This window comes from Bufo bufo, chromosome 7 (assembly GCF_905171765.1).
Source record: "Bufo bufo chromosome 7, aBufBuf1.1, whole genome shotgun sequence".
Taxonomy (NCBI): Eukaryota; Metazoa; Chordata; class Amphibia; order Anura; family Bufonidae; genus Bufo; species Bufo bufo.
The window spans coordinates 206,986,726-207,012,890 of record NC_053395.1 but is presented as its reverse complement, the minus strand read 5'-3'; the positions used below and the strand labels follow the sequence as shown (position 1 = coordinate 207,012,890).

The window sequence follows — 26,165 nt, the reverse complement described above, 5'->3', positions numbered from 1 at the left end:
GAGCAAAATTTCTATATGGATCTCGTTTTTTTTTGCAAAATTTTACAACTGAAAGTGAAAAATGTCATTTTTTTGCAAAAAAATCGTTAAATTTCGATTAATAACAAAAAAAGTAAAAATGTCAGCAGCAATGAAATACCACCAAATGAAAGCTCTATTAGTGAGAAGAAAAGGAGGTAAAATTCATTTGGGTGGTAAGTTGCATGACCGAGCAATAAACGGTGAAAGTAGTGTAGTGCCGATTTGTAAAAAAGGGCCTGGTCTTTAGGGGGGTATAAACCTGTGGTCCTTAAGTGGTTAAAAGTTAAAAAAAAAAAAAAAGTTTTTAAAACTATTAAATATAAAAAGTCAAATCACCCCCTCTCCCCCAAAATTAAAAATAAAGAACATAAACAATTTAAAAAAATAGACATCATGGGTATCGCCACGTGCGAAAACTATTGAAAAATATTTATCGCATACAGCAAACGGCAGAATGTTGAGAAAAAGTTTTTTTTTTTTTTTTTGTCGCTTCACCCCCCACAAACAATTTAATAAAATCATACACCTCTCATCATTGACACCAAATGGTATCAATGAAAAGTACAGATCGCCCTGCAAAAAATGAGCAGTTATACAGCTCTGTACACATCAAAATAAAGTTATGGGGGTCAGAATATGGCGATGCAAAGAAAAAATTATTTTTTCCAATGCAGTATTAAAATGCAAATAAAATATACATGTGTGGTATCGTAATCATACTGGTCACCGGTCAGTTTTACCGCGTAGGAATCTGTAAAAACAAAAGTTATAAAACTCGGAATTTTTTTTTTTTTTTTTTATTCCACCCCATTTGGAATTTTTTATTGGCTTTCCACTACATTGTATGCATTCATTGCTTTTGTATATTAAGTTGAAGGGGTTGTCTCACTTCAGCAAGTGGAATTCATGTAGAGAAAGTTAATACAAGGCACTTACTAATGTATTGTGATTCTCCATATTGCTTCCTTTGCTGGCTTGATTCATTTCTCAATCACATTATACACTGCTCGTTTCCATGGTTACGACCCCCCTGTAATCCTTCAGCGGTGGTTGTGCTTGCACACTCTAGAAAAAAGTGCAGGCCTCTCTGGTGACCTGGACCATGTGGGGGAGCGCACATAGGCTGGTGCTTTTTCCTATAGTCTGCAAGCACGACCACCGCTGATGGATTGCAGGGTGATCGTAACCATGGAAACAAGCAGTGTATAATGTGATCGAAAAATGAATCAAGCCAGCAGAGGAGGCAATATGGACAATCACAATACATTAGTAAGTGGTATTCACTTTCTCTACATGATAAATGTCACTTGCTAAAGTGAGACAACCCCTTTAATTACTTCCCAGCTATGACATGCCATAGGTGCGGGTCCCGGAGGTGACACCTGCGTCTATCAGACATTTATGGCATATCCTGTGAATATGCCATAAATGTCCAAAGTAGGATTACCCCTTTTACCACTAAACTTAAATTTGTATTTTTCATATTAAAGTTTATCTATATTTCTAAAAGAGGAATCGCCGGTCATGTCTGTCTTAGCAAATAATTGTATTCTTTATATAGAAAATTCCTGGAGCATCTTTTCTTCATTGTACCATATGAATAAATTGACACAGCCTGGCCCTGTCTAAATTAGTACTGATAGTATCACACTGTGCAGGGACACATCCCTTTCATGAGGAAAATGGTAACTACATTTGTCAATTTGTTCTTAAATTTCTAAGAGGAATAACAGAGGGACCTAACAACCCAAAAGATTCTTCAGAGCTATTTTATGTGGAATGTCTGGGTAGGCAACAGATCCTCTTTAAAAACCATGATGTGTCACATGTGTTGCGTGTAGGGGTCAAAGTTTTAGCTGTTGCTTACTTATTATACTGAGTTGTTTCGTTATAAGCCTTTTATATATTTGTTTTCTTTTTCCAGATTCAGCTCCTGTCGTGCCCAGCCGCGCAGCTACCCCACGATCCATGAGAAATAAATCACTCGAGGGCATGGTGAATTCTGTGCTGCCGGAATGTAAAAATCCATTTAAGCTGATGGTTAAAGAACATGTGGGACCTCAACCGCATGACCTTCATCCTGCATATCCAACACAGAGGTTAGGTAGCAGCGAGCATGGACAGAAATCACCATTTCGTGGGGGCCATGGCAACATGACAAGTCCAGCGTCCTCTGGATCCCAAATTTACGGTGATGGATCTGCATCTCTAAGGACCGACCCATTGGGAAGCCCTGATGCATTTACAAGGAACAGTCTCAACTACCACGCTCCACACAATTCCAGTCCCATTCATGTGAACAGGACTCCCATATCTCCACAATCCATCATGTTGCACGGGTCTCCGGTGCAGCAGTCATGTGCTGTGGCCAGTAGGACAAATTTACCTTTGTCTCCGACGTTTGCCAGTCCAGTGTTGAAGAAAACCATTTGCAATTACCCACCCAACATGGATATGTCTTGTGCAGTGTTTAATCACAAACAGACACCAGGTCCACCCCTACCACCGCCACCCCCTCCGCCGCCACCTCCACCACTGCATTGTGCGCGTCAGAAAAAGCCATTAACGTCATCGGAGAAAGATCCACTTGGCATTCTCGACCCCATCCCCAGCAAACCGGTTCTCCAAAACCCTGTAATGAACACTACCACGTTTCATCCAAATGTTCACTCTCAGGTACCCGTGATGAATGTAAGCATGCCACCTGCCGTCGTTCCTTTGCCAAGTAATCTTCCATTGCCAACCGTCAAACCCGGTCACATGAATCACAGCAATCACATTCAGAGAGTCCAACACCCAACGTCCCCTTCTCCAGTCACGTCCCCAGTTCTCACAATACCACCCGTCATAGGAAGGATCGAGGCGTCGCCCCAAAGATCACGTTCTTCTTCCACGTCGTCCGATCATGGAACCTTCATGATGCCGCCGCTGGGTACACAACCCACCTGTGGTGGCCTCACACTCCCGCCACGTTCTCCGAGGCCCAGCATGGTCTCTCCAAGACCATCCATGCCATCGAGCCCTTCAATGAAGCCTGATGGACATCACCAGTACAAAGATATCCACAATCCACTGATAGCTGGAATGAGCAATGTATTAAACCCCCCAAACAACACTGTTTTCCCCCCCTCTTCGGCTGGTAACGCTCCTGTTAAGGGTCAGACGGGATTGCTGGGGATGCCTTTAAATCAGATCTTGAACCAGCATAACGCTGCCTCTTTCCCAGCGAGCAGTTTACTTTCAGCAGCAGCCAAAGCACAGCTAGCAAATCAAAATAAACTCGCTGGTAGTAATAGCAGTTCCGGACCGGCCGTCAGCTGCGGCAGCAATGATGGAAATAGCACTTTACCCACAATGTTCCCCCCAGCCTCCAACGTACTACTACCGCCACCGGCCGAGGGGCAGAGTGGCCGGGCGGCTCTGAGAGATAAGCTAATGTCTCAGCAGAAGGACTTAAGAAAAAGAAAGCAACCCGCGTCGACGGTCGTCAATCTCAAGCCACCACCCATGGATAACCCCAGCCTACAGAAGCCGGGAGCCGATCTGATGCGGAAGCAAGGGCAAAACTCATTTCCCGTGAATTCAATGTCTCAGCTCCTCCAAACCATGAGTTGTCAGAACTCCCACATGAACAGCAATAGTACCATTCCCGACTCGAACATGAGTCTGCCTTGTTCTGCCAACCAGCTGGGTTATAATGACAACGGCCTGAGCGCTGCTAATCTCCATAATTCACTGGCTCTTAACATACCCATTAGAGGGGAGGGCGTCTCCTGCCAAAATCCAAACACTAACTTTGTTCATGGCAACAATCCAGTTCCTAACGCTCATCTCACTGGACTCCTCAACCAGATGCAAAGCAGTAGCGCTTATGGGATGCTACCCCATCCGGGGAACCAGTTACATCTCAACCCATCCCAGCCAAGAATGCAGACGGCATCCTCTATACCAATGATCGCCAGCAGCATTGGTAACAGTTCAGATTCAGGTATGCTCTTCAATCGAGTTTTCTCTCTGTATTCTGTGATTGCCTGGCATGGAGTATTACAAACATAGTGTATATATATATATATATAAAGCTATTATATGTTTAATATATATTTTTTTTTCTCTTATTTTTGTTTGTGTTATTTTTGTTGCATAAAATAAAAATGGCAAAAACCACTTGTTGGGATTTGTTCAGTGCCACCTCCAGGTTCTTCATCCAACTTGTCTCCCAGGTCTGTGTAGTCGATCCTGAGGAAGTTTAGGGGCGGCCCCGTTTCTCCCTGTGGAGACTCTGTGGCAGTGCGCCATGGGAAAATACTATGCAAGGAGGAGGCGACCAGTGGCTAGCGCCACCTTCTGGATCCAGAGAAGGAAAGCAGACAAGCTTAGGGGATTGCGGACAATTGTACCCTGGGGGGTAAAATTCCCTCTTGAACTTCCTACGATGAAACAAAAGGGCCTTTAACACGGTGAGGTTATTGGCCAAAAAGGCTCATCCTCCAGTTTACTTACTGCTCCCTTTCCAGTTCCAACCACTTACAGAAGGGGTTTCCAAACGTTAACGTTTCTTGGTAAAGTTCATTGTGTATAAAAGTTCTGCAGTTATTCAAAATCCTTTTTAGTTTTCAATTCCTTACTGTTTTCATGATCACTGCTTGCTGTCAGTGAATTGGTAGAGAGAGAGGGCGCACTCCGACACCTTGTTATTGTGTCCCGCAGGATTTTTGGAAATAAATTATAAAACAGTTCAATTGACTGACTGCAAGCTTTCCTAAAGAATTGAAAAAAACAATAAATACATGAAAAGCAGCAGAACGCTTCCTTCGACAATTAATCTACTTAAGTAAATCAGGCTGTGTGATCACTATTATCAGTGCGGGCCTAATCTCTTGAACCCCCACCAATTTGGAGGACAAAGGGGCAGCAGTGCTGGTTTAGTGCTATACCCTTTCACAGTTTTTGCCTGTGCAAACCTACCCACCCCCCCACCTATGCGAGGACGTGCAGCCGGCCCCATTCAAGTTTATGGGGCTGGCTACAGTTCTGAGCGACACAGTTCATGGAAAACTTAAAAAAGAAGAGCACTGCGCTTAACCAAGTCAGTGGGGTCCCAGCGGTAAAGAGAGCCACGTGGCAGCCTCTTCCTTCGTGCTTTGCCTGGAAGCTGCTGCTGGTGACCGCCGCCTCACCTGGTCCGGAGACAGTTGCAGGTCCCAGAATTGGGACCCACGTCTGTTGGACGTTTATAGTATAGTCTGTAGATATGCCATATATGACTTGGGCGGGAATGCCCCTTTTAAGCTTTATTTAGGAAAATGGTAAAGTCTCGGTAAGCACTTTTTTATTTTTTTTTAATATGCCAAGACCTAACCCAGGAAGACATCTGCATTTTTCTGTCGTCTTCAGTGTCCAAAAACAAGATCTCCTGGGAATATAGCAGAAATGGTTCAAAAATCTGGCAACTAAAATGTAATGTTGATAAGTGCAAGATAATGCACCTGGGACGTAAAAACCCAAGAGCAGAATATACAATCAGTGATACAGTCCTAACCTCAGTATCTGAGGAAAGGGATTTAGGGGTCATTATTTCAGAAGACTTAAAGGTAGGTAGACAATGTCATAGAGCAGCAGGAAATGCTAGCAGAATGCTTGGGTGTATAGGGAGAGGCATTACCAGTAGACAGGGAGGTGCTCATGCCGCTCTACAGAGCACTAGTGAGACCTCATTTGGAGTATTGTGCTCAGTACTGGAGACCATATCTTCAGAAGGATATTGATACTTTGGAGAGAGTTCAGAGAAGAGCTACTAAACTAGTACATGGATTGCAGGATAAAACTTACCAGGAAAGATTAAAGGACCTTAACATGTATAGCTTGGAAGAAAGACGAGACAGAGGGGATATGATAGAAACTTCTAAATACATAAAGGGAATCAACAAGGTAAAAGAGGAGAGAATATTTAAAAGAAGAAAAACTGCTACAAGAGGACATAGTTTTAAATTGGAGGGTCAAAGGTTTAAAACTAACATCAGGAAGTATTACTTTACTGAGAGAGTAGTGGATGCATGGAATAGCCTTCCTGCAGAAGTGGTAGCTGCAAATATAGTGAAGGAGTTTAAGCATGCATGGGATAGGCATAAGGCCATCCTTCATATAAGATAGGGCCAGGGGCTATTCATAGCATTCAGTATATTGGGCAGACTAGATGGGCCAAATGGTTCTTATCTGCCGACACATTCTATGTTTCTATGTGTGGAATTTTTTGGGTAAATAAATTCCATTAATCCATTCATCATGTCCTGCTCTTCCAGAGGTTTTTGTAAGATTATTGGGCAGTTTCTCTGCCTACAAGATACTATCACAGATGCTTGGTTTACTTTTGCAGTTCTCAAAACTGAATTTGACTCAGCAGAGATCACAGGCCTCTTCTTCACAGCTAAAATGTTATAACATGAACAGAGTTGAGAAAAAGACCTTAATCCTAACTTCTACAAACCTATGAATGCAGAATCGACCTAATCAAACTAATATGAAAAGTTGTTTAAATCTTCATCTACTTGCATATTATAAGTTATACAAGCGAGAATTAGTCTTTATGTAGAAAACTATGATTTAAATCAAGCCTTACTGACTAGTGATTTAAATTGTGATTTAAATCATTTTGATTTAAATCAAATCCACCCTGAGCAGAATCTTAATATGCTATACAGGCCCCCCATACACATGAGAAGTTAGTGGGATTAGCTGTGTATCCTGCGTGTATGGGGCCTCCTGATTCTCCTCCGACCCATGATGTCAGGGTAAGGAAGGATCGGAAGGTTGGATTTTACCGCACTCCATTCTTTGTTTCCCCCACAATGTAAGCTGACTTATTCCTCGCTCCCTGTTGAGAACACATGCATTCTTCACCGAACCAAGCATGCATGTGGGGAGGTGGGGGAAACGGCTGTGAAAGGGGAGGATTTTACTAGATGGTGTATCCTCAGAATAGACCATCAATATCTAATTGGCAGGGGTGCAGGGTGTCGGGCTCCTGTCAATCAGCTGTTTCGGGGTGTCTCCAGCGCTAGCACTACACAGCTCCATGTTGTGCCGATCACTGCTCCCTTCACTTCAGTGGAAGCGGTGCTGCAGTAACCGGACCCATCCACTATAGTGTATCACTAGAGCCAGTACAGAATGCCTGAAGATTTCAGCTCTGAGGTCTGCATTGATAATGCAGCTTTGCAGTATAATACAGGCTGTAACTCGGGAAGAGTATGGGATGAATAATGTAGAATCATTTACTGAATCACTAATATATGGTACTTTTTATGAACAATTCATATATTTAATAAGGCAATTGGATTTGGGAAATTTTATAAACCTGAGCAGAGCGACCAGATTATGTGTAACCCACCAGTACGACCAGTGTGTACTGTACTGGATGTAAATGTTGAGTGCCGGCTACCGTGTCGGATTACCTTATGGCGTTTCATGCTTCCTTGACTGTTTGGGATAGATCATAAGACGTGATTCTTTTGTAATGGAGGCAGATGGGTCTGAACGTACAGGAATTCTATATCATTGTGACATAAGTGAACTAATACCCTTACACTGGTTTTCTTCCCATAGCCACCACAGTTCAGATTGTATCCCAGTAACATGTTCATTTGAGTCTGCAAGCAGCGAGCGAGAGAGCTTCATCTTACCCGCACTCAGCCGCCGGCACTCGGGCCGCTCCAGAATCTGTATGACCATGGTAAACGCATTAGCTCCAATAATAAGATGGCAAATCCTAATAAACCAACGAGTAAAACGGGTTTTGTCGTATTTTGCTTGATAGGTTATCTGCATAGATCATTCGTTCCTTTCATCGGTCTCTCCTTTTCCGCGGATCGGCTTCTCAGCTCTGTCGGCCATTGTGGGCAATGAAGAAAGGTGGTGACATCACCACAGCTCCTACCGTCTCTGGGAAAGCTTTACTAAAGGGCTATTTCCATAATATAACGTGATGAGATATTGCTGCTACATGCTATCACTTAGTAGGGGTTGGACCTCTCGCCAGTCCTTAGAATGAAGGTGCTGCCCTTCCCGCCCCCCCCCCCCCCTTACTTCTGATGAGTGTGTCCCAGAGGACAGGCGCCCACCGAGATGCTAGTGCTATGTTTACTGTACCAGAACTACACACCGCGGTCGGTTCCGTGAACGGAGCTGGCCGCTCCAATGCTGCTTTCATAGAAGTGAATGGGAGCAGCACTGCAGTAACCGGCTCCGTCCGCTGCACAACGGCTGGAGCTGTAGTCTTGGGGCTACTGCAGAAAGGTTGATCAGGGGATGCTCGGTGTCAGACTCCCGTCGATCAGATAATGATGACCTATCCTGGGGGGAACCTTTTACACGGACCAACCAGTCAGATTTTCGGGAATGAAGTATTTGCTCCTGATCATAGTCAGACAATCAGTGGAGATTAGGGGTGCATTTACATGCAGCAATCACCTCCGCTGTAGGGGGGCGAGCGATTGATACAGCGATCACTTGTCTCTATAGAAAATCATTGTTCCAGCGCAGGAGATCACTGTTTATACCCCACGATCTTCTGCACAAGAACAGTGATTTTCTGTGCCCCCCCGAACGACACGATCAGCCGATGAATGGGTGTTTGCTCATTCATCGGGAGGGGGCGTTGTGGCCTGTTTATGGACCGTGCCCAGTACCCATGTCGGGGACCCTAGATGTTGATTGTGCAGGTTGGCAGAAAATAATCTGATGGGGTACATTTTATGTATTTGATCCTACTGTCCGACAGCCACTTATTTTACCTCTTTACGTTGCTGCGTTGCAGTTGCATGCACCTAAGGCTGGGTACACTTTATGTTTTTGCCCTACGTTTAAGTTATACGTCGGGGGAAAAAAAGGGCAGAAAACTATAGCAAATGTGGATCCACTGTGTCAACGGTTAGGAACTGGGGAACCTACCGTTTTATCAGTCATTGATCCGGAAGCCTGTATGCTAGGGGTATATGATATTCTGGCTCATTTATTTATTTATTTATTTATTATTTATTTATTTATTTTTTGATGATTGTATCTGGCCCCCTGCATTAGTCATGAAGGGATAAAGGGGTATTCCCATCTTAAAAAGTATCATATATGGTGGGGATATCCCATTACTTTATAATCAGTTGGGGTTCGACCTCTGTGTCCCTGACCGATTCTGAGAATGAAGGGGATGTAGCGCTGCATCCTGTGCTCCCGGTCATCCGGCTAGGAGTTTCCTGCACAGCGGGGTCGCTGGTGTGCCACTGTGAAGGGGATGCAGCACTCGGATTTTGTAGGGGTCCAAGAGATGGGACCCCCACCAGTCATAATGATGTATATCTTAACAATATGGCATCACTTTACTAGATGGAAATGCCCTTTCTGACCGTTCCCAACACGTTAAGATGATATCGGGAGCTGCCACACTGAAATCTGGCCCAACGTGGAAAAATCCACGGTTGTAGGGGTAGAACGCTCTCAGCCCATCCTGCACTAAATAGATTGTCCAGAGTTAGGCAAACATGACTACCTTCTTTCTGAAACAGCGCCCCACTGTCCTAGGGTTGTGTCTGGTATTACAGCTCTGCTTCACTTCCCCGAGCTGAAGTGCAATACTGCATACGACCTGTGAACAAGGGTGGCATGTTTTTTGGAAGAAAGAAGACACGTTTTTCTAATTCTGGGAGAGGTATCTCTTTACAGAGCCCCCCCCCCCCGATGAAAACTTCTAACTGGTCCCTATAACCTGTCAGAAGTTTATTAAATCCACAATAACGTTACTGTTGCTGTAGAAAGGAAGCCAGTAATCCATTGGGATTGTGTTTCCCTGGAAGATGAGTGACGCCATGTCGGGGCGGCTCGGACCTTTGTTCTTCTGTCAGTGTGATCTTGCTGCGCACCCGTTACCTCTGCACAATGACAGCAGCTGCTTGGTGGCAGGTGCCCATATTCAGTAGATTGAGGAGAACCTGGCACACACTGGGTTAAGCCTTTGCATTATCTTCTTCACCATAGTTCCTGTGATTTGGATGACCATTCCTTATTTGCATATGTTTGTTCCTTAGGAGGTCAGTTACCTTTGTCATCGGTAGCAATAGCCGGCGCGGGTCAGCCAGCCATAACAAAAACTACATCTGTCCTCCAAGATGGCGTCATAGTCACTACAGCATCTGGGATGTCGATGCAGGGCCACCATCCGATGGGCAACAACTTCCGTTTTCCAGGACCAGAGCACACGAATCACTTTGCACAGAACGCTAACAACAACCTTCCACGACCCATCAACCCCAATCTCCTAAATGCTCTGCCGATGGGATTACCCATGAATCAGCAGCATCTACTGAATCAGAACATCCTGCACATGCTGCAGCCCTCTACAGGAGAAGGTAACCGTCTTCATTGGCTCTTGTCTTAAAGAGAATGGATTGCCTAGATTTTTTTGCTAACTTATTGTAGAACCAGATACTGATACTAGTGTTGAGCGAATTGAGCTTCGGATCCAAAATCCGAAGTTGATTCGTTCAAAACTTTATTTGAATGCTGTACAGAGATGCGTCTCCCTACAGCATTCAAATGTATGCGCTCCGGCGAGGGGAACAGAGTTATTAACGAAGTCTCCTCGGATTTCCGTGAATACCTAGATTTCGATTTTTTTTAAACTTTTTAAAACCAAATTTTAAAACTTGGATCCGAAGTCTGCTTCGGTACCTACTGAAGCAGAGTTCGGATTCAAGTTTTAACCCTTTGGCTACCAGAGTTGTTTTCTTTTTCGTTTTTTTTTTCGTTTTAATTTTTCTTCCTTATTTTCTGTGAGCCATAACTTTTTTTATATTTCCAGTCACAGAGCTGTATGAGGGCTTATTTTTTGCGGGACAAGTTGTACTTTCTAATGCCACCATTAATTATGGCATAAAATGTAGTGGGAAGCTGGAAAAAAAAATCCAAATTGGAATGGGAATTGTACGATTACAACGATACCCCATCTTTATAGTTTTTTTATGTGTAAATAGTGTAAAAGTACATTTAAACTTTGAGAATTTTTTATTTTTTTTTACATCACCATGTTCTGACCCCCATAACTTTTTTTTATACTTATGTCTACTGAGCTGTTTAGGGGCTCATTTTTTTCGGGACAATTCATAGTTTTTATTGATGCCATTTTGGAGTGTGCATGACTTCTGGATCACATTTTATTTCATTTTTTTGGGGGTAAGAGAAGCAATGAAAAAATGGCAAATCGGCCATTCACCGTATTGGATTTTTAAATTTTTTTTTAATATTATGGGCGTTTTCGGTTATTTCTTATGTTAGCCTGCCTGGTGGCCAAAATAGGAATTGCAGCATTAATGCACTGAATTTCTTCATAGAGACTCTGCGCATTCAGCGCAAGTCCTGATTGGCTGCACGGGGCTTCAGTACTAAGCCCAGAAGCGTGACCTTCCGGGTTTTTGCACATTCAGGTGCCGTGATCTCACTTGATCGCGGCATCTAAGGCATTTAATTACCGCGATCGGGATTATTTCCGGCCGCGAGCGGACGTCATGCTTGCACAGCGTACATGTACGGCGCTGGTAGCGAAAGGGTTAAAATGGTTTTCAAGTTTAAAAATCGAAGTCTGAAGTTATTCACGGAAGTTCACCTTGGCGCAGCCCATACATTTTAATGCTGCACGGAGTTTTGAACGAATTGACTTCAGATCTTGGATTAGCTCAACACTGAGTGATAAATGTTTTTTTTTTCTTTGCAGTTTTTACTTTCTGATTTTCTGATTTTATTTTTTTTATTCTATTTTCTGTATGTGATTATGGGGACAGCTATCCTTCCTGAGCCATATTTAAAAGGCATCTGTCCGCAGATTTGTCCCTATGACACTGGCTGACCTGTTACATGTGCACCTGGCAGCTGAAGACATCTGTGTTGGTCCCATGTTGATATCTGCCCGCATTGCTGAGGAAAAATTGAGTTCTAATATATGTGAATGAGCCTCTGGGAGCAACGGGGGCGTTGTCGTTGCACCTAGAGGCTCTAGGGCACTTGTCTGCAACTTGCTGTTGTGTGACTATTTTTTTAAAGCTGTGATTTCGCTGTAAAAACACTGGCGAGTTGCATGTTCAGTACGACCCATGTCGCAGCGTTAGGGACAGGTGATGGGATCCATGAGCCCGGGCAGATTTACTGAATACTCTTCGAAGTCAAATGTTCATAGTGACTATTACATCTCTTCCAGGAGACCTGTCATCGGTGAACAACCCCCTGAATAACCATCAGCTGTCTCATCTTCAGTCCATACTAAACAACAATCAGCAGCAGCAGCAGCTCCTGCAGGGGTTCCCCAATCTCCATGCCTTGAAAGGACATGTCCCTGGGCCTCCGAACAATATAAACCCCATGGCCTGCTTGTTCCAAAACTTCCAGGTAATTGCACATTCATGTCTAAAACTGGATATTCAAAGACCTCAGTCACGCCAGCCCGAGTAAGCCATGTTATTTGTCATGTATACGATAGGAATCCTCATCAAGTGTTCAATTCTCCTTGACCTCTGACAGGTATGTTCACATGTAGTGAATACACTGCAGGTATTCCAGGTTTGTGGGTGAAAATCCGCAGTATATTACAGTGCGATTTGGATTTTAACAAATTTCATTCATACACTGTGGAAATTGACATATGGCGTGGATTTTCGATCCTCCAGTATGTCGATTCTTTCTGCTGGTTTTAGCATAGGACTTCACTCTTTGCAAGGCAGAGCAAATCTGCTGCATAATCCATCTGGAGCTTTTGCTGCAGATCCATATTGGATTTTTTCTGTCACTTATGGACCTACCCTTATAGTGTCACAACAAACTAAAGATTATTAAAGGGGTTTCCAGGATTAGAAAAACATGGCACCTTTCTCCCAAAAATGTGCCGGTGGTTTTGTGGCCCCAAACAGGTTAACAGGTTACCTTTAAATCTTGCTGCAGCTAGAACACAAGAGTAAAGATTTTTGTATCGTATTGAAACCCTAAATCTTCTTGCAGTATTTGGGGCACAGCAATCATTTGAAGTTCAAGTGTATCATGAAAAGTTTTACTTTCTGGGTCTGTGCATTAATAAGGGGTGAGGTAAACTGCAAGAAAGATATCATTACACCTCTTACCGATCACAGCCTGTTAAAGGGGTCCTCTCACTTCAGAGAATGGCATTTATCATGTAGAGAAAGTAATACAAGGCACTTACTAATGTATTGTGATTCTCCATATTGCCTCCTTTGCTTGCACACTGCTGGTCTCCAGGGGTTATGACCATCCTGCAACCCAGCAGCGGTGGCCACGCTTGTATATTATAGGAAAAAGCATCTGCTTATGTAAGTTTCAATGGTCCTGGGCACCAGAGAGGCCAGTGTTTTTTTTTTCTATAGTGTTGAAGCACGGCCACCAATACCATGTAAACGAGCAAGGTATAATGTGAGCAAAGGAGGCAATATGGACAATCACAATACATTAGTAAATGCCTTGTATTAACTTTCTCTACATGATAAATGCCACTTATTGAAAGGACAAGAGGAGGGGAGGGGCTGTGGCCGCTGCGCCACCAATGAAGAGAAATCTCTCATTAATTCATATACAGGAGGCGGGAGCTGGCTGCAGAATCACATAGCCGGCTCCCGACCTCTATGACGAATAGCTGCGATCTGCGGTAGTTAACCCCTCAGGTGCCGCACCTGAAGGGTTAACTGCTGCGGATCGCAGCTAACGCTCATAGAGGTTGGGAGCCGGCTATGCGATTCTGCAGCCAGCTCCCGCCTCCTGTATATGAATTAATGAGTTATCTTCTCTGATGGCGCAGTGGCCACAGCCCCTCCAACCCCAGTATTAATCATTGGTGGCGCAGTGCCAAATCAGGACTTTTATTAAATTCAGAGCTGAACCCGGACATACCCCCTTCATCCCCCACTCAGCCCCTCTGACATGAGCATCGGAGCATTTCATGCTCCAATGCTCTCCCTTGCCCTGCGCTGTATCTGCTTTTTTTTTTAGATCCAGACATACCGTGCTCTCCATGGGTGAGCTAGGCGGAGGCTTCCTCCTAGCAGTGAGCTCGGTGATGTCACCAGGAACACTGCTAGGTGGAAGTCCTCTGCCTAAGGGTCCATTCACACATCTGTGTGTGTTTTGCGGATCCGCAAAACACAGATACCGGCAATGTGCGTTCCGCATTTTGCGAACCGCACATCGCCGGCACTATAATAGAAAATGCCTAATCTTGTCCGCAATTGCGGACAAGAAGAGGACATGTTCTATTTTTTTTTTTGGGAGCGGAATTGCGGACCAGGAAGTGCGGATCCACATTTCCGGATCCGGGCAGCATATTGTGTGGCCCCATAGAAATGAACGGGTCCGCAATTCCGTTCTGAAAATGCGGAACAGAAATGCGGACGTGTTAATGGAGCCTAACCGTGTAAAAATATAAACAAACAGCCCTTGTCCTGCGCGATACAGCACAGGGCAAGGGAGAGCATCGGAGCATGAGGGGCTGAGTGGGGGGAGAAGGGGATATGACCAGGTTCAGCTCTGACCCCCGGACAACCCCTTTGACTTTTATTAACTCTGTTCTGACCCCTGGAGATTTTTGGTCTATTAAGTTCTAGTGACTATATGAAGAGATATGCATATCGACATAGACGTATGAACTCCTGAATTTTTATTCTTAGGATGCTTTCAGAACGTGTGTATACGTTTATGTATATTCATACGCACACCCCAAAAATGCATGTACACTTGAATCAGGAAAAATATCTGTGTAAAAGCTTTATTACTAGATTTATATAGACACCAATTGGTAGCTGTAAGTCATGTTTCACTTCTGCATTCACAATAGGTGCTCAGACTGGTCACCATTTACATCCAGACGCTTCTGATTTCGGCAGACTATTGCACGAACAACTTTAGGGCACTTTCACACTTGCGTTTTTCTTTTCCGGCATAGAGTTCCGTCCTAGGAGCTCAATACCAAAAAAGAACTGATCAGTTTTATCCCCATGCATTCTGGATGGAGAGCAATCCGTTCAGGATGCATCAGGATGTCTTTAGTTCAGTCATTTTGACTGATCAGGACGGAGATAATACCGCAGCATGCTACGGTTTTATCTCTGGCCAAAAATCAATCCGGCATTTTTTTCTATAGGAATGTATTAGTTCAAAATACCGCAAGTCCGTATCCGTCCTTACAGTCTGCGCATGCGCAGACCAAAAAGAATAAATGCCAGATCGTTTTTTCCAGATGACACCGGAAAGATGGATCTGGCATTTCAATGCATTTGTAAGACGGATCAGGATCCTGATCAGTCTTACAAATGCCATCAGTTGGCATACGTTTTGCCAGATCCGGCAGGCAAATCCGGCGACGGAACTGCCTGCAGTATTCCTCTGCCGCAAGTGTGAAAGTCGCCTTAGTTACAGTGTCCGCAGATATTGCTCTGCACGACATTTCAATGTCTTCCCGCAGTTCAGCCAGTGTAGGTTTTTCTGCGGTATACCACATCCTTTAGGGTACCCCACAGGTAGGTATCAAGTCAGGGGAGCGAGGTGGAAATTCCATAGCACCTCTTCATCAATAACCAACGTCGTGGTGGAAAATCATTGAGACAGGCGCTCACGTCTTGGTGGTGGTGCGCCATTTTGCTGGAAGCACGAATGGCCAGTAAAACAGATGTGTGAAACAACTGGTGGTCCACTTGGCCTTCAAAAAAGAATGGTCTAATTTAGCCCCAGTCAACACCGAATTTTTTATTTTATAATTCATGTCTTTGTGATTGTCAAAAGGGTGACAATTGTCCTGGCGGTAAAAGGGTTAAATTGGAGCCTGAAGGGGGTTTGATCTTCTTCATTTTTATTCATTTCTTTTCTTTTCCGCAGGTGAGAATGCAAGAAAGCAAAGAGGTGAATGCCCAGATGGGATTATCTTCAATACATGAAAACCCAAACTCTGCACTCCCTCCATTTCCAGAGAAATCCTGTACCATGCCGCATAGGACAGAACAGTACATAAAAGATAATGTACGGGAGGGGGACAGCTCGGTGGATGCCATTTATAAAGCTGTGGTAGACGCAGCCAATAAAGGAATGCAGGTGGTCATCACCACGGCCGTGTCCAGCACAACACAGATGAGCCCCATCCCAGCACTAAGTGCCATGAGTGCCTTCACTGCATCCATCGGCGACCCGTTAAATCTCTCGAGTGCGGTGAATGCTGTCCTCCATGGAAGAAACATGACACATTCTGATCACGAGGTCAGAACCAGGAACTCTAGAGGTAATCGGATGAGGAAAAACTTCGATCACGGCAAGCATGTAGCGGATGGGGACGGGTTTGATTATTTCAAGTCGGGATGCAATACACCTAAAAGACAGTGGAATGGGAGTCAGAGTCCCGGAGACGTGAACAGGTGGAAATGTGAGGAGGTTCTGGACCACAACGCACAGGTCCATGGCAATCCTTACCAAGCAAGATCTGGCAACGTCTCTATATTGCACTCCTTCGAAGATGAGCAGTGCCAGATTTTGTTGCCCCCCAGACATTGTCCGAACGATAAGACGCTAGAGGATAATTTCAGGTTTAACCATTACAAAAGAACTATGATGAGTTTTAAAGAGAGGTTGGAAAGCACGGTGGAGCGCTGCGCCCATATGAACGGTAACCGGGCCACTCCGCACAGAGGGTATGGAGATCTGCTCAGCATCCCCAAACAAGAGATCAGCATGGAGGAACAATCTCCCAGCTCTTCCAACAGTTTGGAAAGTTCTTTAGCGAGAGACTATATCCATTATAATGGAGACTTTCACGCCAAGGGCATGAACGGGTGCGCCCCAAGTCCCTCGGACACCAAGAGTATCAGTAGTGAGGATGATCTGAGGATTCCGGACTCCCCTTCTTCAAATGACTTAATGCCCTATAGGCCAAGGACGTTTAATATGGGGGACTTGGTCTGGGGGCAGATTAAAGGACTGGCCTCGTGGCCTGGAAAATTGGTGAGGGACGACCTACACAACGTGTATCAGCAGAACTCCGAGGAGGGGAAGGTACACCACCATTTGTTGATTTTCATTTAGGACTTTTTTTTTATTTTTTCCTTTTAGGATATAGGAATTATGTGAGATGGTAAAAAATGTCCTATATTTCTTCTTTCTATTCCCTCTGAGATGAAGCAGGAGAATGTAGATATTAAGAAAAATATGCATTTTAAAGGGGTGTCCAGGACTTTAAAGGGCATCTGTCAGCAGATTTGTACCTATGACACTGGCTGACCTGTTACATGTGCGCTTGGCAGCTGAAGGCATCTGTGTTGGTCCCATGTTCATATGTGCCCACATTGCTGAGAAAAATGTTTTTATTTATGTAAGTGATCCTCTAGGAGCAACAGGGGCGTTACCATTACACCTAGAGGCTCAGCTCCGTCTACAACTGCCGCGCCCTCTGCACTTTGACTTTAGGAGAAGGGCCAGGCGTGATGAAGTTTACACTGCTTGGCCCTGTCAGAGTGCAGAGGGAGCTGCAGTTGCAGAGAGAGCGGAGCCTCTAGGTGTAACGGCAACGCCCCCATTGCTCCTAGAGACTAATTTGCATATATAAAAAGTCATTTTTCTCAGCAGTGCAGACACATATGAACATGGGACCAACACAGATGCCTTCAGCTGCCAAGTGCACATGTAACAGGTCAGCCAGTGTCACTCCCATTACTAGAAATGTCTGCAATATGGATAAGAATAGGACACGTTCTATGTTTTGCGGAACAGACACGTGGATGTGGACAGCACACGAATAACATCTTTGTGCTGTTTTTTGTTTTTTGCAGACCCGCAGAAATGAATGGGTCCATGTGCAATCCGCAAAATATGCAGATTGGCCATGGATGCAAAATACAGTCGGTCATGTGCGTGAGACTTTAATGGGACTGAGCTGTAATACTTAGAACAGCTGTTACTTAAAGGACTGAGCGGGAGCGATGCCTGGTAAACCATGAAGGCAAGGTGTACATGCCAGGCAAAGTTCCTGGGGTATACATCAAACTTGCCTATAGGGCTCCACTCACAAGACAAAAGCTAAAATTAGTGTCCGTTTTGCCCCCAGATATGTCAGTATAATTTTTTTCTACTGTATGTGAAAGCACAGCAGACTGCATACTGCATACAGTCGGCCATTATGAAAACTAGCATGAGCAGTAGAAATATTTTTACAATTAGTCAGTGGGTGACTATAAGGCTCCATTCACACGTCTGAGGTGTGTTGCGGACCCGCAACACACCCACCCGGAACCCCTATAGAAATGCCTATTCTTGTCCACAAGCTGCGCACAAGAATAGGACATGTTCTATCTTTTGCGGAGCTGCGGACCCGAAGATCGGGGCCGCGCTCCGCAAATGCGGATGCGGACAGCACACTGTGTGCTGTCCGCATCCATTCTGTCCCCATAGAAAATGAATGGGTCCTCACCTGTTGCGCAAAATTGCGGAACGAATGCGGACGAGTGAATAGAGCCTAAGGCCCATACAGCTGAGGACATCTGAGTATACGCAGCGCTTTACAATGAGAGGGTTGATGTAAGAACAGAATCGGACATTACACAGCAGCAAACAAGTCAACAATTAGGAGGAATGAGGGCCCTGCTCACAAGAGCTTACAATCTATGAGGAGACAGGGGTGACACAGAAGGTAAAAAGAAATTGCTGGTCTTGTACAATGGTCCGGCCACCTTAACTAAATAGGGGAGTAGATATAAAGCTGCAGGAGCCGTCACCAGCCGATACCACGCGTATACCTCCAATGGACGGCTCGGAATCTAATACAAGGCTGTGCAGTCGGATGTCTAGAGTTGGTGCTGCTCATACACTTCAGCGTATGACAGGTGGTATTAATGATTTTTGTCTATTTAATTTACATGAAACAACCCCAGTCCATATGCCTTATTACAGAGGTAAGCAACCTCCAGCATGTGTGAAACTACAACTTCCAGCATGCTGACTTTCTCAGATTTCCTTGGAACTACCATAGAAGTAAATAGAGCATGCTGAGAGTTGTAGGCTCACAATCGCTAGAATGCCAGACATGCCACCTGGATGTCATAAGAGGGGGGTTCACCGCTCTGTGAGCCAGAGAATAGAGCCATTGTAACTTGAGTAATGGGTTCCCAAGCCCCAAAATGTCATCCAAGATAAGAGAAACTGAAGATTTAGGAGAAATAAGCAGATAACTAAGACCGTTAAAACAAGTCCTTACATATAACAGTCAGGAATAGCTGCCAACTAGTAACTAATCCAGCTATTCTACCAGAGAGGCGGCCTGGATTGGGTAGATCTGGGTCTGAGACATTGTGTGATGAGTCTCATTTCAACTTACGATGGGTCAGAAAATATTGTATTCCGAGGGATCACTGTATACTGGCTATATATACAGCCCAGTAAATAACATAACAGTGTCTGCTGGTTTTATCCTTGGGGAGATGTCAGTATGGATAATCTCTTTATTTCCATTAGGTGGAGAGTGATAAGTTTAAGAGCCTGACGGAGGGCCTAGAGGCTTACAATCGAGCACAGAAGAGGAACCGCAGGTGAGGATCCCTAACCACTTACTGCGTCAATTAGTGCCTAAGGGATGGTATCCTAAACATAGACTTTTTGTCCCCAGAAATGCTCCTGCGGTCCTAACAGCTCAAGCTTTTTTTTTTTTTTATCCGTTTTAGAACTTCATGACTTTCTTTCAGACACAGCACCCCCGTTGGTTGTGTTTGGAATTGCAGTCCTAGAACAGTTTTTAAAAATAATCTAATGGAGCAATCCGTGGGGGAACCTGGTGGTATGTGTTTCATTTCCCTGCAGCGCAACCACAAGGTAAATTAAAGAGGTATTCCGGTAGGTACAAGTTATCCCCTATCCACAGGATAGGGAATAGCTATCAGATCGGTGGGGGTCCTAGCGCTGAGAACGGGGGCCCTGTAACCCCCGTGCTGCTCCCCCAAAATGACCGGATCGGCCGGTCGCACATGCGCACGGCCGCTCCATTTATTTCTATGGGAATTCCGGAGATAGCTGTACTTTATCTCTAGAACTCCCATAGAAATGAATGGACCGGCCGCACACGTGCAACTGGCCACTCGTTTATCGCGAGACTTACTTCGTCTCACCTCTGCCATGTGTCACTTTGTTTATGTGCATAAATTACTGTATTAAAATACGACTCGGTCACATGGCCTAGGTGCAGCTCAGCCCCATTGAAGTGAATGGGGCTGAGCAGATGGCCCGCGATGTGTGTGCTGTGCGGGGAGAAGGGCGCTGCGCTCACAGCTGATCGGCAGGGATCCCGGGTGCCGGACCACCACCAATCAGACACTGGTGACCTATCCATCAGTAAAAATACCTCGGAAAACCTCAAAAAATACCTACACTATTGCACATTCATATCAGTAGTGGCAGCACAGGTCCTCTGGGGCGAGAGAAGCTTTCCACAAGAGACGAGGAGACTCCAAATAATAAATTGCGCTTCGGCATAGGGTATGTGAACATGGGTTTTCTAAGCTGCAGACTTACCTTGTTGTCTTCACGTTCTCTCTTTTAGGAGTGGAACACTAAACAACCATTTAGAAGCTGCAATACATGAGGCAATGCATGAGCTGGACAAGATTTCTGGCAATGTAAGTAATAACATTGTGGCCGGGCCCAGTCCCACCTACTGTTAGATCCTGCTCACATCACGTGTTCAGCCTCAGATTGCCGAACACACCGGGATAACGCTCACCTGCAGCAGAAGGCTGCCGCATACAGTATTTCACAGTATAGACATATGGTGGGATACGTTGCCCCTACTGCAGGGTAGGGTATACTTTTTTGGGGGGGAGATTTCTAACTCCAAAAAAATATTATATATTGATGTGCCTTACCTGGACGAAATAACACCTTTGACCCCTCAAGTAAATGGATCTCTATGGTCAGGTTTTTCCAACATATCCACCAAATGTAGGCCCCAAACATGATGTGTAGAGAGCCTTAGATGATGGTTAATGTGTACAGAATGGAATATACAAAAACTTAAGGGGAAATTATACTTTGGAGTTTAGTGTGTTTTAAAAATGCAGCATTTGGAAGACATTCTGGGGACGGTATACACCATTTCCAGTGTCCTTACGTACCCCTCTCATTCGACACTTGTGTCTGTGACATATCGGAGGATCATGTTCATTGAAATCATAACCACACAATTGGTTGAGAAGGTGGTCGTGTCCATGTTTCCTGCAGCTCTTGGGGCCATTCACTGGGTGCAGCAGTGCGCTCTAGCCTACTTACCTTCCGTGTATGACCTGAGCAATTTTTTAGATTTTATTTTTTTACATGGTGAGGTGGCCGTGGCTTCTAAGGAAGTGGATGGTGAGAGGGGAGGGACCCCTTTCTGGACATAGGTGTGGGCCCTAAAGGCAGCACCCACATCTGTCAGAATGTTGTGTCTATAATATACATGTGTAATTCCGTTATTCCTACTGTGCTTTATCTTTCCTTCAGGTGCCTCAGAGAGAGCGACAGCTGAAGCCCCCAAAACCCAAGAGGAGGAAGATCTCCAGATAACATTGACCGTTACCAAGATGATATATGTGTATATAGGCATTGATAATAATAATATATGTATATCAATATTTCTAGATATCACCACCTGGTGTAAAGTGAATATGTGGTAAATATTTTTGCATTTTAGGCAGGTGGGCGCTGGAAACCTAAAAAAAACAAAAAACCATGTGACTGACTGGAGATAATCCGTTGTTTTTTTTCTATAACGCTACAATTGTGATTATACAGAATATTAGTCCAATGTTTCGGATACATTTTCAGTGTGTATATAAGAAGCTCTAGAGTTTGATGACGATGACTGAGATGTAAATAATGTACAATATTGTCATGTACAAGCCGACCTAATGCACACTTTATCTTTTACTGTACAATAATAGTGTACAAAAATTCTTTGGTTTCTATCAAGTTAATGTTTAAGCGGTGTATAGAGGTTAAAAAAAACAAAACAAAAAAAAAAACTTTTATATCGTAATGTCAGAGATGACAGCAAGGGGGCGCTCATCAGTCCTGATCATGACCTTCCAGGAAGCCCCATACTCCCATTTCAGGTACCTGTTGGAGAGTGAGATACAGAAGTAGAAGACTGCATGTCCTCTTGCTAACTTAACAATCCGCAATAATTAGTTTCATGTTTTTTGTTTTTTTTTCCCTCCCATTTGTCACAGCTATGGCCGATGGTGTAGGGGTAGGCTGACCTGGGCGGCTTTCCTTTATCGTGTTACCCTGCAAACACATCTCTTCTATGTTGTATACATAGAGATACTGTACAGCTGTGCAGAAGCTTAACTGTAACAGTCATCCGGGGACATGGGACAGTGAGGTCTATATTTACACCCACCGCTGTCCCTCATCTGCCGCCCAGGTCAGTAAGGCTCCTACAGACGTAAAGCAGAGAAGTTTCTTAGTTACATCGTTGTTGTGTTTTTTTTTTTTTCTCCTTAAAAGTATCATTTAAAGGGGTCCTCCACCTAATTTTATTTTCACCAAAATGTGAGAGCTGTAGAAAATCATAGGCCCACCTTTTTTTAGGCCAGTGAAAATTAATAAATCATTGGAGTGGACTGCGCCAAATTAATTAATTAAAAGGTCTTAGATGCGCCAAATTTACTGAAAGACTATCTAGAAACCAGAAAATGAAATCTACACCTGATGTGGCATTAATATTATTAGATATATCTAAATGTTATGGCTGTGCGCCTCCTGGCAAGCCAATTTTTTTACTTTTCGCAAAAAAAAAAAATGGTTTAAAAAAAAATCTAATTTATTTTGTACAATTGCAAATATTTTTAAAAATTTGCGTCTTTAAAGAAAAAAAAAAAAAAGACGCAAACCTGTTGATAAATTTCTCCGTAGTCTATTTCCAACCCCCCTCTCCCCCCTTTTAAACCATACTAATCTCGCCATTTAAAAGGCTGTAGTTGTTAGACTGTATTTCCTAATAACCAGCCGGACTCATTTAAAGTGAATGTCCACCCTTAAAGGGGTTGTCGGAAATACCTAATTTCTAACAGGTGCTGGTAGCCGGCCTCCCATACTGTAAGAATCATACTTACCTGCTCCACGCTGCTTCGGTCCTCTGTGCTTGCGTTTTTTGGCACAGCATAAATTGACATGCTGCAGATTTCAGATCCGATGTGATTTTTGTATGCAGCGTGCGGATGAGATTTGTAAAAAAAATCTCATCCGCTTTGCTGGCACTGTACAACTATGAAAATCCTCCATGGCAAATCCGCAGCTAATCCGTCACGTGAGGGCATAGCCTTTAAAGATAACATGCTGGCTTCCTGCAGCAGCCACTAGAGGGAGCTTACTGCCTACTGTAATATTAGCAGAGTATTATAACTGTATAAAATGAACTCCTAAGCTCCCTCTAGTGGTGGCCACAGGTAGCCAGGATCTTTAAAATTAAATCTGTGCAGAAGGTCAGAGTTTTTAGCCTAAAAGCAACATAATGATAAAAGGTGGGCATTGCTGTCTGCGCACATGGCCGCAGTCAAATTTTTAAAACAAATCATACAAAAAGAAATCTAATAATAGAATTAGGTGGAAAACTTTTTAACATACACTTTATTTTTATTTTTTAAATTGCACTGATTTGCAGCCTGGTTAATTCCTACTACAGTGTTTGGATACATCCAGAATGATCCATATATACAGTGATGTGCTAAGTGATCTTCTTTGTGTTTGTTTCTAAGCCACAGCTGAGATTCCACGGAATTTATCCACGGATTTCACCGGCAAAACTTATATTGCTAACTGTCTGACACTACAGAACTGTGCGCTGTCTACATAGCCTGACCTTGGAAGCATGCATTTATCCCATCACACAGTATTAACGCGTCTCGAGCTGCCGGGGTGGATTCGCCCTATACGCAGCTTCTGTACTTTTTTCTTTTTATTGTTTTGTTGCTGTTGTTTTTATCAGTATTATGTAACATATCACAGATTTATTTTATTTAAAAAAAAAAAAAAGTATTTATACTGTTAACAGATTATATATTAATGTGGCTGAAACATGCGAGTTATTTTATTAACCAAATTATTTATGTTACGTAAAGTGAAAATGTGAAGCTAAAAAAAAAAAAAAAATAGAGAAAAACACTACGTATAAATGAGCCGACAATATTGTATTGTAACGAAAAGTTTCACTGGTGCATATGTAGGTTCACCCGTGTGTGAATATACATCTGTTATCTCTGGACCTGGTGGATTGCAAAAAGCTCCCGGTGTGAGCACCACAGTAGAGTGCACCCGTCATCTGTCCAGCAAGCCATTTTGAGGTTGGTGTTGAGGAGAAGACCCAGATTCAGCATCCATAGACAGGCAAAGGGGTCACAGAAGATGTCACCTCGTCAGTGAGCACCATCTTTCCCTTAGATGAGGATCGTGTCAATGCCCAAGCATTCTTCCGTCTTGCAAGATTATCCATGCGGAGTGTTCAGCTTTGATGCGGTAGCTATGGTCTGGTCAGTTGTCATATACGCTTTATAGGGCGGTTGTGCATCCAAGTACTGACTCTGATGCCCAACATTGAGCAAGGAGTCAAGTTGGTACATTGAGCTGGAGCCCATTGCCCCTGTTAAAGGGCGTCTGTCAGCAGTTTTGTACCTATGACACTGGCTGACCTGTTACATGTGCTCTTGGCAGCTGAAGGCATCTGTGTTGGTCCCATGTTCATACAGTATGTGTCCACATTGCTGATAAAGAATGATGTTTAAATATATGCAAATGAGCCTCTAGGAGCAACGGGGGCGTTGCCGTTGCACCTAGAGGCTCTGCTCTCTCTGAAACTGCCTCACCCTCTCTACTTTGATTGACAGGGTCAGGCATGATGATCCTTACACTGCCTGGTCCTGTCAAAGGGCAGAGGGTGCGGCAGTTGCAGAGAGAGCAGAGCCTCTAGGTGTAACGGCAACGCCCCCGTTGCTCCTACAGGCTCATTTGCATATAATAAAACATCATTTTTCTCAGCATCGCTGGCACATGTGAACATGGGACCAACACAGATGCCTTCAGCGGCCAAGCGCACATGTAACGGGTTAGCCAGTGTCATAGGAACAAAACTGCTGACAGATGCCCATTAATGGGCCTTTTATGCATGCCACATAATGCGGGTATGACCCGATTGCCCCATACTTACTATGGAGATTTGCACAAACTGATGCGACATTGCCATTTCTCACACACCTTGAATCACTGTGATCCATCTACGAACCCGTCATAGACCTAGCATTACTGATGAGGTGCACAGAGATATTGATTTGGCTCCCCAAAAAAAAATGGTGGCCACTGCTGTGTACAGGTGATGGGTACACCGCCTGTTGTCCCCTTCCCCATCCAATGCCCTCAACAGATTATGTCAAGCGTTGTGTGTGTTTCGTGTTACTTTTTTAATTGTCCTTGTTACTCATTTTTTGTAATAGTCCTGCTTTTCTGCTTTGTTTGTGTGTTCTCATGATATTTTCAACTTCTTATGTTTTGTTGTATCATTGTACTGACCATCAAGCCATTTCTTTAGTGTTCCCAATAGTCCCGCTCTGTATTGCTCACCACCGCTCTGTACTTTACATTGGTCGTCTATGTAAAGTGCATGCGATCTTCCTCTAATTGATTTTATTCTAGAGTGTATGATAGGAGTAGTTGTTTCAGTCCATAATGTTGTATTTTGTTCTTTTTTTTTTTCTTTTCTTTTTATGAGTTGGTTTCTGGTTTTCTGTATGCAGTTAATGTAAATATCGTGAGCATTACAGGTCATGCAGTGTTGTGACATTTAAAAAAAAAAAAATGTTGCACCGACTTTACGATTAAAACAAAAAACTGGTCACATACTTGAAACTCGATCCAGAGAGCCATTTCTTTCTGTCTCCAAGCTGCAATTCCAGCAGACGTGCTTTGCCAGCGGACATGTTTCTCAAGAAATTAATATTTTGAAGGGTTATTAAAGGTATTTTCTTGGACTTTAAATCCTAGCGACATGCCATCTATGTCAGATAGGTGTAGGTCCCACCTCTAGGACCCCAAAGTAAAGGAGAGTATACAGCACT

At 43.9% G+C, this 26,165-nt stretch overlaps 1 protein-coding gene across 4 annotated transcripts in view; it reads left to right on the top strand.

Annotated features, from left to right (window-relative positions):
• Positions 1-24,803, top strand: part of MBD5 (methyl-CpG binding domain protein 5) — a 59,396-nt gene extending 34,593 nt beyond the window's left edge. For 3 of the 4 annotated variants that reach the window (XM_040441548.1, XM_040441546.1, XM_040441547.1), the window contains 7 exons: positions 1,946-4,009; positions 10,095-10,415; positions 12,257-12,444; positions 15,928-17,091; positions 19,543-19,616; positions 20,621-20,696; positions 21,559-24,803. In XM_040441548.1, coding sequence (XP_040297482.1) covers positions 1,946-4,009; positions 10,095-10,415; positions 12,257-12,444; positions 15,928-17,091; positions 19,543-19,616; positions 20,621-20,696; positions 21,559-21,621 — 3,950 coding nt within the window. In that variant the 3' untranslated portion in view covers positions 21,622-24,803. Of the gene's footprint in view, positions 1-1,945; positions 4,010-10,094; positions 10,416-12,256; positions 12,445-15,927; positions 17,092-19,542; positions 19,621-20,620; positions 20,697-21,558 lie in introns of those variants that run through there. The other variant, XM_040441549.1, reaches the window with a different exon arrangement.
• The last annotated feature ends 1,362 nt before the right edge of the window (positions 24,804-26,165 follow it).